At 37.5% G+C, this 13,050-nt stretch overlaps 1 protein-coding gene across 3 annotated transcripts in view; it reads left to right on the forward strand.

The window, feature by feature from the left end:
* Window positions 1–9,046: 9,046 nt before the first annotated feature.
* Window positions 9,047–13,050, forward strand: part of LOC138696290 (lysosomal dipeptide transporter MFSD1-like) — a 46,978-nt gene continuing 42,974 nt past the window's right edge. The window contains exon 1 of one of the 3 annotated variants that reach the window (XM_069821035.1): window positions 9,047–9,392. In XM_069821035.1, the coding sequence (XP_069677136.1) occupies window positions 9,236–9,392 (157 nt within the window). In that variant the 5' untranslated portion in view covers window positions 9,047–9,235. Of the gene's footprint in view, window positions 9,393–12,788; window positions 12,808–13,050 lie in introns of those variants that run through there. The other 2 variants (XM_069821036.1, XM_069821037.1) reach the window with 2 other exon arrangements.

Below are 13,050 nucleotides of genomic sequence, written 5' to 3' on the forward strand. Positions count from 1 at the left end.
GTAGACTGAGAGGAAAGGAAATGGACTGAGAGGACAGAAAGTGGACAGAGATTACAGAGAGTGAATTGAGAGTACAGAGAGTAGACTGAGGGGCAGAGAATGGAATGAAGGGACAGAGAGAGGACTCAGACAACAGTATGTAGCCTGAGGATAGGGAGTGGACTCAGAGGATAGGGAATGAGCAAGAGGAGTGGGAATGAGCTAAGAGAACAGAGAATGAAATGAGAGAAAAGAGAGTGGACTGAGAGGACAGAGAAGGGACAGAGATTACAGAGAGTGAATTGAGAGTACAGAGAGTAGACTGAGGGGCAGAGAATGAAATGAAGGGACAGAGTGGACTGAGACGACAGAGAGAGGACTCAGACAACAGTATGTAGCCTGAGGATAGGGAGTGGACTCAGAGGATAGGGAATGGGCAAGAGGAGTGGGAATGAGCTAAGAGAACAGAGAATGAAATGAGAGAAAAGAGAGAGGACAGAGATTACAGAGAGTGAATTGAGAGTACATTGTGTGGATTGAAAGGACGGAAAGTGATACAAAGAAAACTGAGAGGATGGAGTGGGCTGAGAAGAAAAAGAGTGAACTGAGAAGACGCAGATTGGACTGAGAGGAGAGAGAGAGAGAGAGAGAGAGAGAACTGAGGTAATAGAACAGGGAAAGGAAACAGAGTGGACCATTATGAAAGAGAGATTACTGAAATTACAGTGAGTGAGCACAGAGAGGACTGAGAGGAAAGAATTCTGACTCGCAGTTTCCCCAGTTCACTCTCAGTCTTCTCTTTATCCTCTCAGTTCACTCTCTGTATACTCAATCCACTCTCAGTTTTTCAACTCACTCTGTCCTCTCAGTCTACTCTGTCACCTGAGTCCATATTCTGTACTCTCTGTCCTCTCAGACTACTCTCTGTTCTCTCGATCCACACTCTGTCTACTCTCTGTTCACTCAATCCACTCTCTGTCACCTCAGTCTACTCTCTGTCCCTTCCCTGTTCTCTCAGATCACTCACTGTTCACTCTCTGTCCTATCAGTCCACTCTTTGTCTTCTCAGTCCATTCTATCCTCTCAGTCCACTCTCTGTCCTCTGAGTCCACACTCTGTGCTCTCAGTACACTCTCTGTTCTCTCAGTCAACTCTATCCTCTCTGTCCACTCTCTCTTCTCTCAGTTCACTCTCTGGTCCCTCTCTATTATTTTAGTTCCCTCGCTATCCCCACAGTGCTCCATCTATCCTCTCAGTCTACTCTCTGTCCTCTCAGACCACTTTCTGTCCTCTCAGTCCACTGCCTGTCCTTTCATTCCACTCTCTGTAGGCCTACTCACAGTCCACTTTCTGTACAGTCAGTTCACTCTGTCATTTTTGTGCCTTCTCTGCCCTTTGTCTTCCCTCTGTTCACTCTGTCTCGTCTCAAAGTTCAGTTCATGAAGGAAAGAAAAGACTGAGAATAAAACCGTGACTGAGAAGACAGTGATGACTGAAATTTAGTGGAAGGGGTTCAATATGTAAGGTTCTTTAGATTTAGATTTTCCAGCAAATCCTTCATAACCACATCAATGAATTTTAATTTCAAGGGGCTCGAACTAAGGAGATAACACGCTCACTAGGTTCAAACTACAGTCCGATATTTAACGGAGGGGGTTCATTATGTATACAAGTTTAGATTTTTCCTGCAATTCTTTATTCCTACAATAAGCAATTATACATTTTCAGGGCTCGAACTCAGGACCCGTCATTGGGTTAAAACTACAGACTGTAATGTGGCAAAAGATTTGCATTGTGTATACAAGTTTTTAGTTTTTCCTGAAATTTTTTATTCCTTTAATAAAAAATTATAAATTTTCAAGGCTCGAACTCAGAGAATAATACCGTCATTGGATTCAAACTACAGGCTGTAATTTGGTGGAAGATGTGCATTGTGTATACAAGTTTTAAATTTTTCCTGCAATTTTTATGTCTCTAATGAAGAATTATAAGTTTACGGGGCTCAAACCCAGGAAATAATGCCGTCACTGGGTGCAAACTACAGACTGTAATTTGGCGGAAGTCGAGCAATGTGTACCAAGAGGGCTTGATGCTTATTTGAAGGCCTCTTGGTGTGTACAGTATACAAGTATTTAGATTTTTCCTGGAAATATTTATGCCTCTAATAAACAATTATAGCCTACACTTTCGGTATTCGAACTCAGGAAATATTGCCGTCACTTTGTCCAAACAAGAGACTGTAATTTGGCGGAAGATGTGCATTGTCTATACAAGTTTTTAGATTTTTCCTGCAATTTTTTATGTCTCTGATAAAGAATTATAAATTTTCGGGGCTCAAACTCAGGATATAATGCCGTCACTGAATCCAAACTACAGACTGTAATTTCGCGGAAATGGAGCATTGCGTGTACATGTTTTTGGACTTTTCTGTAATTTTTTATAGCTATAATGATGAATTATATATTTTCGGGGCTCGAATTCGGCCTTAATTGGTTCCTATGGTGGCGGTTTCATAGATGAACAGTTCCTACTACAAATACAATCTTTGTAATAAGACAGCAGTATTTTACACTCTTTGCGCGTCTTGTACTCTTTGCTTCAGATGTTACAGCATACTGGGACAAATACTGCAGTTGAGCCTAAATATTATTACAACAATTCACATTACGAAAAATATAAAAAAGAACTTTAAATGTACAGGACGAGGAAAATGTTTTCCTACTATTTTGTCTAAAACATTGGTTTTTGTGTGAAGAATTAGAAAATAATGTACAAAATTCTCCAAGAATAGCAAAAATATTCTGACATGTCTATTGATTGAAGCTTCATTTGGCATGGTGAGGTTCAGCTGATGGGTGTGGCAGTATACAAATTAAGCATTTGGATAGAACTCTTTAATTCTTTTTTGCATTCCATTACTGTCCCCACTCATGACCGCACATCCATCTTAAGTTTGAGCAGTTAATTTACTGGGGTCTTCTGCGACATGTCATTCAATTTCTTCCTTTATGCACGTACACAAAAATTAGGCATTTTCTTCAGGAGGGTTCTTAAGGCTCAGAACCTCTCTATTGGCTTTCCATTTGCAATGTATCGGTAAATCACTACTAGTTAAGTAGCATTCGATATGTCTATCGTCTCATCAGCCATGACTGCTAGAAAGTCAGCATTCTCATGGCATACATCCAAAAAGCCTTGAAGGATTTCGTTCTGTATAGTGTTTGATGTACTCTTAAACATTGTTGTTCTTTCCAAATTTTCCTTAAGAACTGCGTCTAATTGAGAACTGAAATTGTTGAGGCCACGAAAAATACTAGCATTTAAAGATGAGTCTCCTTCATTACGACCTCTTAAAGCCAACAAAAAAGCTTCACAAAACTGCACGCACACATCTATTCTTGGTAACTTTATCATTGTGAAGTTCAACAGATCGCCTATAACTTGAATCCAATTGTGTCTGTATGTTTGTTTGACCCAGCCCTGCTAAATTTAACATATTGGTCATGTGTACAGCTGAAGAATCGTGTTTTTTATTTCTTTCATGCATGTGGTTCAGATCAATCATACCTGCAGAACGATAATTAAAATTACTTAGTTACTACGCATAGTCCTAAGTTCAAACAGATAAATAAAATTCATAAAACGTACTTATTTTTGTCCATGAATGTTCACAGCCGAACAATAGGCAAGAAAACAAAGGACAGTATTTTTTATATTGCAGCCGCATAACCACTCATATTTTTCGTAAGTCCGACTGTTGAATTTTCTTGTTACTTCTCTATTAGATACTGTTCTTCGTCACTTATAATTTTAATTTAGGTGTAGGTTTACCCAACTTCTTTATTTCAGAGTATTAATTAGTTACCTATACAGTGTAGACTTATTTATGATCTAAAAATTTTTCCAACAAGTAAAATACATAATGTCATTATTACATAACACCAATTTGATGGTTTACTATAAGAGAAAACAAAATTCCACTATTTAATTTAACAGGACGCAATTAAGATGAATGCTAACGTAGCACCAGTGAGAAGTCTTCATGGGAGATCCTTTGGACGGTTTCCGTTGCAGATGTTTGCCAGGAGACACACCCGATGCGATGTTGTACACAGAACATAAATATAAAGGTCTCAGCCTTTTCAAAGCTCAGTGGGAAGCATATTTACAGTACCTTAATATTTACAATACATTATTGGGAACCTCGAATCCTCTTGTTGTTTCTACAAGGAACATCGCAGCAGAAAAGAAAGTCTGTTCAAGGAAGTTAAAAATTCCACCTGAAGATCTGGATATAAGAAACATCAATGTCCATAAACTACGACAATATCTTAGGAAACAAGAGTACGACAAATGGTGTGTGCTTGCACATAAAAGAAGGGGTGTTATTTTATTTCAAGAATATACTCCGGGTAATAAATGGATTTTTTCTAAGGAGGGTCTGTCTTCCCCTGAATGGCGGGACGCAATTAAGATGAATGCTAATGTAGCACCAGTGAGAAGTCTTCATGAGAGATCCTTGGACAGTTTCCGTTGCAGATACTGCAACGAGATTGAAACCTTAGCACACGTCCTAGGATCCTGCCAACATGGAGAACTCCTGAGAAATTCACGCCATCATAATATCCGAAAACTAATAGCACAGGCCCTTAGAAAAAGATCCTTTGAAGTCCATGAACAGGTACACTGCACTGCGGCTGAAGGCTCTAGACAAGACTAATAGTAAAGGTTTTATATTGGACCCAACTGTTAGATTTGAGATGAGTCAGACCCAACCATCTGAGGTCAATAAAGAGAAACAACATATTTATGAGCGTACTATTCCGTATTTTCGTGAAAAATATCAGATGGAAGTCACCTGGGAAGTACATGGTTTAATGATCGGAGCGAGGGGCACCTCCCACGATCAACTGTAAACACTATCAAAACATTTGGAATCCATGATATCATTCCAAAAATAATTATTTCTAGCATTAAAGGGTCTGGCAATTCTGAAAAATCATTAATATGGAATATCATAATTCCCCTCCCACTTTCTGTTCGTTAGTGTGTGATTGTTACAAATATATGTACAATTTTATTATTTCTTAAATTTAAGCTCTAAGTTCACATTTAATTTGATTCACCTTTTTACTGTAATCGTTATTATTCTTATATGTATATTATTCTGTGTTTTTGGCAACTCAGAATGCTTGGGCAGACTATTTCTTGGAAATAAATTATATAAGCAAATTGTATCTGATGATGCTGTAAAAAGCTATATTTATACATTATATATATTTAACATGTATTAACAAATGTTAATATTAAATTGGTAAGTTATAAGATTGAACATTTTAACATTAGTCGTCCGATGTTTGATTAAAAAGTGTCTATTCGAATTTTAGAACGTACAAGACATCTACATTGCCACTATGTGCACAACAAATACTGTTCCTCCCTTTCTTCCGTAAATATACGTGTCTGAACATACGTTGTAGCTTTTGAGAAGCAGGCAGTTCTAGCCCTGGGCCGGGGGGTCCCAGGCCCCCCCCCCCCAGTTTTAATGAAATGGTTATTTTAAAATGTCTTGCTGAATAAATTGCTCATTTACTTGATGTAAAGCAAACTAATGAACTTAATTTCACATTAATTTTGAAGTTTTATTTATTCTATATATCGTTACCGTAACTCCAAAAACTTGTAACTAGCTCTCATGTCGATTTTCACTTTTTGCGCGTTTTCTAAGTGTATTCACTGAGAAAGAAATTAAGTGGTTTCGTAGTACCCAATATTAGCACTAGTATTTTAAATTAAGCTTCACTGCTTTGTCAGTAGATGGATATGTGGATATTTTTTTTTGTATGGAGGAGGACTCGAAGGCTTACACTGCAGTCTGAGGCTTATTGTGCTTACCACTCCTATTCTTGTGAATGATTGGGTAGCTGAACGTCCGCGACCTTGTACAAGTACAGCATGCCAGACCATGATCTTAACCCGGGCTATTGTATGGATGATATGTGAATTAATGATGGGGAAATGAGTCCGAGATCCAACGCCGAAAATTACTCAATTGGTTGAGGGGAAAACCCCGAAAAAAATTCAACCAGGATTTGAAACCGGGCCCGTTCGTTTCATAGCCAGACGTACTGGCCATCACTCCACAACAGTGGACATATTATGTGAATACACTGTCAAAAACGCGCAAAAAGTGAAAATCGACATCTGAGCGAGTTACGAGATCTTGGAATTGAGATAACGACATGCTATTTTTAACATACAGTTTATAATATTATAACAAATGAAATAAAGTTTAAACGTATTTTTTTTAATGCATAGTACATCCAGTACATGCACACCACAATCAATTTGTAGAACAACCAACCAACAATGCTGTCTGCATTCAAAATACGGTATATCTGATAGTGTCGACTGTCGGTTTCTCTAACAATCAGAGAAAGAATTCGTCGCTTCGTAACAGTAGCAAATGATTTGTCGTTGATGCTAAAATAGTGTTCTTATGTTAGTTGCGTTTTGTCTAAACAATGTAATATTTTGAAGTTTTTTTTCTCGTGATAAACGCAAGTGCGATGAAAGTGTTTGTTTTCCCAGTGAACCGAAATGTGTTAAACTCTCCTCTCAACTTTGTGACTTAAATGCGAGTTCAAATGTTTCTAATGTAGACAAACCTCATGTGGTATAAATGCATCGGTATCTCCCCAACTCCATGATGTAAAGGTGAGTGCAAATGTTTCTAATATAGACGAACCATTTGATATCACTGCATCGATCTACAGTGGTGCATGCAACCACGTTTAAGTCAGTTTACAGACAAACGTTATTGTATAATAAGAACAGAAGTTTTAACAGTAAACGATTTGATAGGTACAAATTCATTGAATACTCTGAGCAGAAATGTGCAGTTTCTGTTTTACTTGTTGCCATTTCGTTCAATCTGATTCAAGCAATGCCGAACATGTTTCAATAAATCTGGATTTTGCAATCAGAAAAAAAAAAAAGGTAGGAGAAAAACTTGCAAAGCATCTGATTGTGAATGCCCTAAATCTTCAATAGTAAAATGGAACAGTTTTCTGGAAAGTGAACGTAATGGCATAGTGATTTCAAAGCTAAGCGAGAAACACAAAGATGACATACTTATTGCGTAACCGCTCAGCCGTGGAAACAATGGCCCGGGTCGCGTTACTTTGTGCTCGGCAAGACATTGGGCTTAGAGGTCATCGCGAAACTTTCGGATGACGATAATGATAGATAATAATAATAATAATAATAATAATAATAATAATGAAGCGAATTTTGTTGAAATTTTACAACTTATTAACCCTCACAACTTAGCTGCTCTAGAATTTCATGCTACTTATCTGGGGTCTTTTTGACCCCAAGAATACTTGTTAATAATTATTAGAGATGGTAGAGTTTCACAGTCGTTATAAATGCGAAAAGTTTCTAAATGCTACGTAATCACGTAATTCTGCCTTAAAGAGGGAATTTCATACCTTATGGTGGTTTTATAATCCGCGATAAAATGCGAAATATATGAGTTTCTGCGAATAAGTGCGAAATTATAATTTCATGATTTTTTTTATTTTGCATGTATTTTGGCCAGCCTTTAAATTTGTCTTGCATTTGGACATCCTTTGCTTTCTGTTCCAATCCCCCCCCCCCATTTTAAGCATCTAGAACCGCCACTGTTGAGAAAGAAGCGATCTAAATCTAAGTAGGTAACCCGCCACTGACGATGCTTGTATACTGGAGAAGTAGGAGAGTTGGATGGAAGGGAGAGGGTAAAGCAAAGACGTTTACTGCTCTGCTCCTGCGACGTCGCTATTTCTAGTGATAACGGTTACAATTTTGCCATGCCTGGTGTAGATGCACCTTAATGGTGTACTCCACCTCAACCTCTCAGATCACGATGGCAGTGTCTCCCTCCCATTATGTAGATGTATGAAGGGTCCCTACTTTTGGCTTTTGAAAGGTGGCAACCCTATCAACATCATATACGTTCTTTTATTTTATCTCTGTCCCGGTGAATGACCGGTAAATTTAAAATGGCTTATCTTAGTCATGGGCGTCAGAGCATTGAAAATCATTGCACACACACACACACACACACACACACACACACACACACACACACACACACACACACATATATATATATATATATATATATATATATATATATATATCAAACGTGACGTTGCACAAAGGCAGAGACATAATACAAGATCTTGTACTGTACCTGTACTACCTCCGAGATAGATAAAATGAGTGGGAGGTGGAATGAAAGAAAGCCGCTCTGCAACGTCTGCTTTGTCCACCACAAATGCCATAACAACATTGCCAAGGATCGAATCCAGGCCACTTTGATGGAATACCAGCGCGCTAGCGCCAAGGCACATACGCAGCACGAATAACAGTAGGCCTACCTACAATGGTACCTAGCAGTAGTAGTAGTAGTAGTAGTAATATAATTTTCATTGTTGGAAATGTTTATCTGGGATTGGCTAAGGACTTCATTGACATTTACAAAAAGAATTATGTTCTCACAAATTGTTCACAAGTACGCTAATTCAGCATTTCAAGTATTAAAGATAGATACAGTATAATGCCACTAATTACATGAGGAATAAGATTCCTATGCATTTATTAGTACTATAATATGTTATAAAATTACTTCGTGTGTGTGTTTTTTTTTAATTGGGTATAATTCTTTTTTCCCGCCTAGTGTACAACTGAACTTTTTTTAGTGCTACGTATAGTCTTAGGTCATAGTCCTAATACAATACTTCTGGACGCAGGTTTTATTCTTCCGTCATTAGCTTAATTAATCTTCACGTACTGCCTTCTCTCCCTTGATATATTTCAATAGTATTATTTTATTATTACTTTAATTTTATTTTTTAAAGTTGTTTTTGTTCTGATCAGCTGATTAATCTACTCCTGACGTTTGACACTTGGAAACATGTTTCGCAGTCTGCCACCTGTGAGAAAATATAATATTTGAAATAATGAAATATTCCTATTTCATGAAACACAATATGTGGTTCAAAATGTCATTGCAAGGTTGGTTAACCTGGTCACTGGGTCTGCTGAGTGGTGTTGGCGGAGTGCTATCTCCTCTCGTCTCTCGTGCTTCTGATGTTTATTGTATGTAGTAGTTGATTCATAATCTTGCGTTAAGATAACGGTCCATAAGATTGTGAGGAAGCAGTTGGTTGCAGTTTTGTCTATATGTTAGACGTACTGGTTTCAAATAATGGACGGACACATTCATAACGACACAGAAAATTTAATTCCACCGAATGATGAAGAGGGTGAGGAATTGACAGGATGTGCTGCCAGAGCTTGTTGCAACCCAAATCATGCTCTGCATCGGTTTATGGCCTTATTATTTATGTGCCTCCTAGGATTTGGTGAGTGGAAGAGTGTTGTAAAGTACGCTGTAATCTGTCTTCCGACAGCATATAAATTATTCTGTAAAATCTAACCTTTGTTCCGATACAAGGAAGTACTGGCAAAAATTCAAGTTTATATTCTGATTATTCTTGTTTACTTTAGTTCATATTCATAGTAAATAAATAAGAAAGGACTAAAGTACACTGTGTATGAATGACCAGAAATCTTTAATTAAATTGACGGAAGTATAACTTAGTAGCCTACACTGCATTTTAAAATGATAATGAACTCCTTATTTTCTCACAAATTCTTTATACAGTGAACCGCTTCATTATTAGGCTATATTAATGTAAAAATTAAATAGATTTGATAGTGAAATAATCTGGTAGGCCTACCTTAATTTGAATTAAGTTATTTCACATTGATTTTAAATTTTGAAGAGAGACTATCAATGACATGAATAGCTAACCGTATACTTATTAGTTTAAGGAATAGTCTATTAGACACATCCATGCTGTCATTGTAATCTAGAGTTTAAAAAACATCTGAACCGTAAGTCGTCTAAGTAGGCCCATTCCGTTGTGTTTGCTTAGATTAACTTGCTTATAAAATTGGTACGATGGATTACCTCATTTCCAGTATTAGTTGTATTCGTGTAAACGAGAAATGTAGCGAAATGAGTTTTGGGACACACAACAGTGAGCTAATTAAAGTACTCGAAGAAGTTTATCATTAAAAAATCTGACTTACGATTGGTTCAGAGCGTTCAGAGTCATTTGGCAGTGCATTGCCTTGGTTATGCAAGTCTGCTTATAATTAATTGTAGTAGGTAGTTCTTAGAAGCCCACTTTTAGATTCACACTTTGAATTTTAGTTTCAGTTCTGTCAATGAACGAATTTTAAATCACACAGTACTTGAGTTCGATTTTTAATAGGTTCTACGTGCTAAGCCAGTGAGGTGTAAAGAGACATTGGGGCAAAATATTTCTGAACTCTGAAGGTGATTCCAATCTCATTTGAGCATTGTATCATTATTTCTTATTATTATTATCATCATCTTATCCTATAATCGAAATAGATAATGAACTTATAAATTAATTTATTTGACACATGCACACGTTTGCTTCTGTTTATTTTGTTACATAGTCTACTTTTGCAGTTTTTCGTGAGACAGTATTCAGATTGAGCGTTATTGTTGAAAAGTGTGGTATTGCTTTACGTTTTGGTTGATGAATTACAATAAATCAACAAATTTTTTAGACACAAATTAAATTTCTTAAGAAAGAGAAATTCGTACGCGAAAAATTCAGTTGATCTGGTGACACTAGGCCTGGTTCAAATCCTGGTTGGTATAAGTTACGTGGTTGAGGTTTATTATGGGGGTTTTCCTCAACCCATTAAGAGCAGATGCTGGGTAACTTTCGGCGCTGAATCTGGACTCATTTCACTGGCATTGTCACCTTCATCTTACCCAGATACTAGATAACCATAGCAGTTGATAAAGTATTAAAATAACCAATAAAAAAACTGAATTTTCTTAGTTCAGAACAAATTTTCGGATACGTAGGCAAAGTCTTTCAGTGTCCTATAAAGTCTGTTATTGCGTGACCACAATGTTCGATGATCAAGTTCACCTTGCTTGCTTCTGGACCAGCGTATTCCTTGTTCAAACATGGTAGATGACAATAGATGAGAGGAAAGTAACATTGAGCACACGATGTCCCGCAAAGATTGTGGAATGTGGCATACAAAAAAAAAAAAAGATAGCATTCAACCAATTAATATCGTAAACACAGTTCTTCGCACTTCTAACTCCTGATGGTATTCGCTTGTATTTAAATGTATGAACGATGTGAAAAGTCATTGGTGATACCTCTGCATCAATAGCTTCACGAATTCATGTATATAGGTATGTACAATTGAGGTCAAAAAGAATAGGCCAACACTTGGTAGTTTAAATGTAAAGTTTTTAAGTCGAGTTCACGAGTAAACTTATTGCTTTCGAAGGCAATGCTGTGATGTTTGTTCCAGTTGATTCTTTGATAGTGATCAGTCTACAATGCAGCAAATGCTACGAGGTGATGTAGCGTAAGGGCAAGGTTTCTGATTTCGGAACCAGAGATTGTAAGTTCACTTCTTGGCAGGGTTGATTTTTTTTATTGTATTATTTTCTATTTTTAATGACAAGTGTTAGTGGAATTTGTTAATAAACTTAGTTATGCAAGTCTTGCAAACATTTTATAGTCCATCATTCGTGGGCTATTATTAAGCATGATCTGGCTGTATACAGAATTAATAGTTTTTTTGTTTCCTCAAAAATCAGAAGCACATCAAATATAAATAAACAAAATTTATGCAAAAAACATATATAAACAAAAAATGGCTTGTGGTAGGGCCTAGTATTTCTCCCACAAACCACCTGCATCAACAACTGCCCTCATTCTGCACTATCAACAAGATTATGGAATAGGTCTACATCCGTGACCGCCTCCTTCCACGCATCTAATACTCTGTCCCATAATTCATCTGCTATTCGTACAGGTGGTTCTGCCCATTTAGAGCTTAGGGTCCTTTTCAAGCTAGCCCACATATTTTCAATTGGATTCATATAAGGTGAATTTGGAGGCCATTCGAGCAGATCGACGTCAGACCTCCTTGTAAACCATCAATTGGCAGTGTGTACTGGCTGGTTGTCCTGCTGGAACACAAATGTTTCATCTGGATACCATTCTCGGATGGAAGGGCCCATTACACTTGCCAAAATACTTCTGCCTTAAACCGACTGTGGATGTGTTTCCCAGTGTATATGACATCCACTCCAACACACAACGCTCAAGCAACCCAACCTGTGAAGTCATCCCACAAAGTGTTCATCGTATTGGTGACCATCCATGTGATACACATGAGCAGGACAGGACCGTAAGTGCTACTGGAGACAACTACCTCATTGGAGAAAATGACATTCCTCCAGTCGAAGTCCTGCCAGATAATAGCATAAGCTAGATGGTCCATGACATGATCCATTTTCAAATGTTCTTTAGTTGCATTTCGACGAGACCTTATGCCACGCTCTCTGAAACGTCTCCTCACAGTTAGTGAGGAGTCGGGAAAGTTGGATGCCGTCTTCAATTCAGAGGCACTTCGAAAAGGGTGATTTTCAACTTCTTTAATTAAGATGGCATCCTCTTCCCTTGTAGAGATGCGGCCGACCAGGAATTGGACGATTCGAAATTTCATTGTTCATAATTTTGCCCACCTCTTAGCAGTTGTGAAAGGGACTCCAATCTCTCTTGCTGCACTCGATGAAGAGTAACCTACGCGAACGAGAATAATGAGTTGTTGATGCTGTTCCTGTCTGCTCTATCTGCCATCCTGAAGAGTAATAACAAGACAGACTGTCAACGATGTCAACGCTCCCTGTGTAGAATATAGGTAAACAGAAAGCTAAACTGCAATATGAACTGAAGAATGGTAAACAGTATCACTTGAGATTGCCATTATTAAAACAAATAGAAGTAAATTCTATATTTTTTACAATAATAACATGTTTTAATGTTGTAGTTAAACATATTTTTAAAAGCTATAAATCAGATATAAATGCAGATGGTTCTATTAACAGACAGGAGTATTGCCCAGAGGAGGAGTGCTATTTACTAAACATTAAATCGACTTCCA

The sequence above is a fragment of the Periplaneta americana genome, chromosome 3 (assembly GCF_040183065.1).
Source record: "Periplaneta americana isolate PAMFEO1 chromosome 3, P.americana_PAMFEO1_priV1, whole genome shotgun sequence".
Taxonomy (NCBI): Eukaryota; Metazoa; Arthropoda; class Insecta; order Blattodea; family Blattidae; genus Periplaneta; species Periplaneta americana.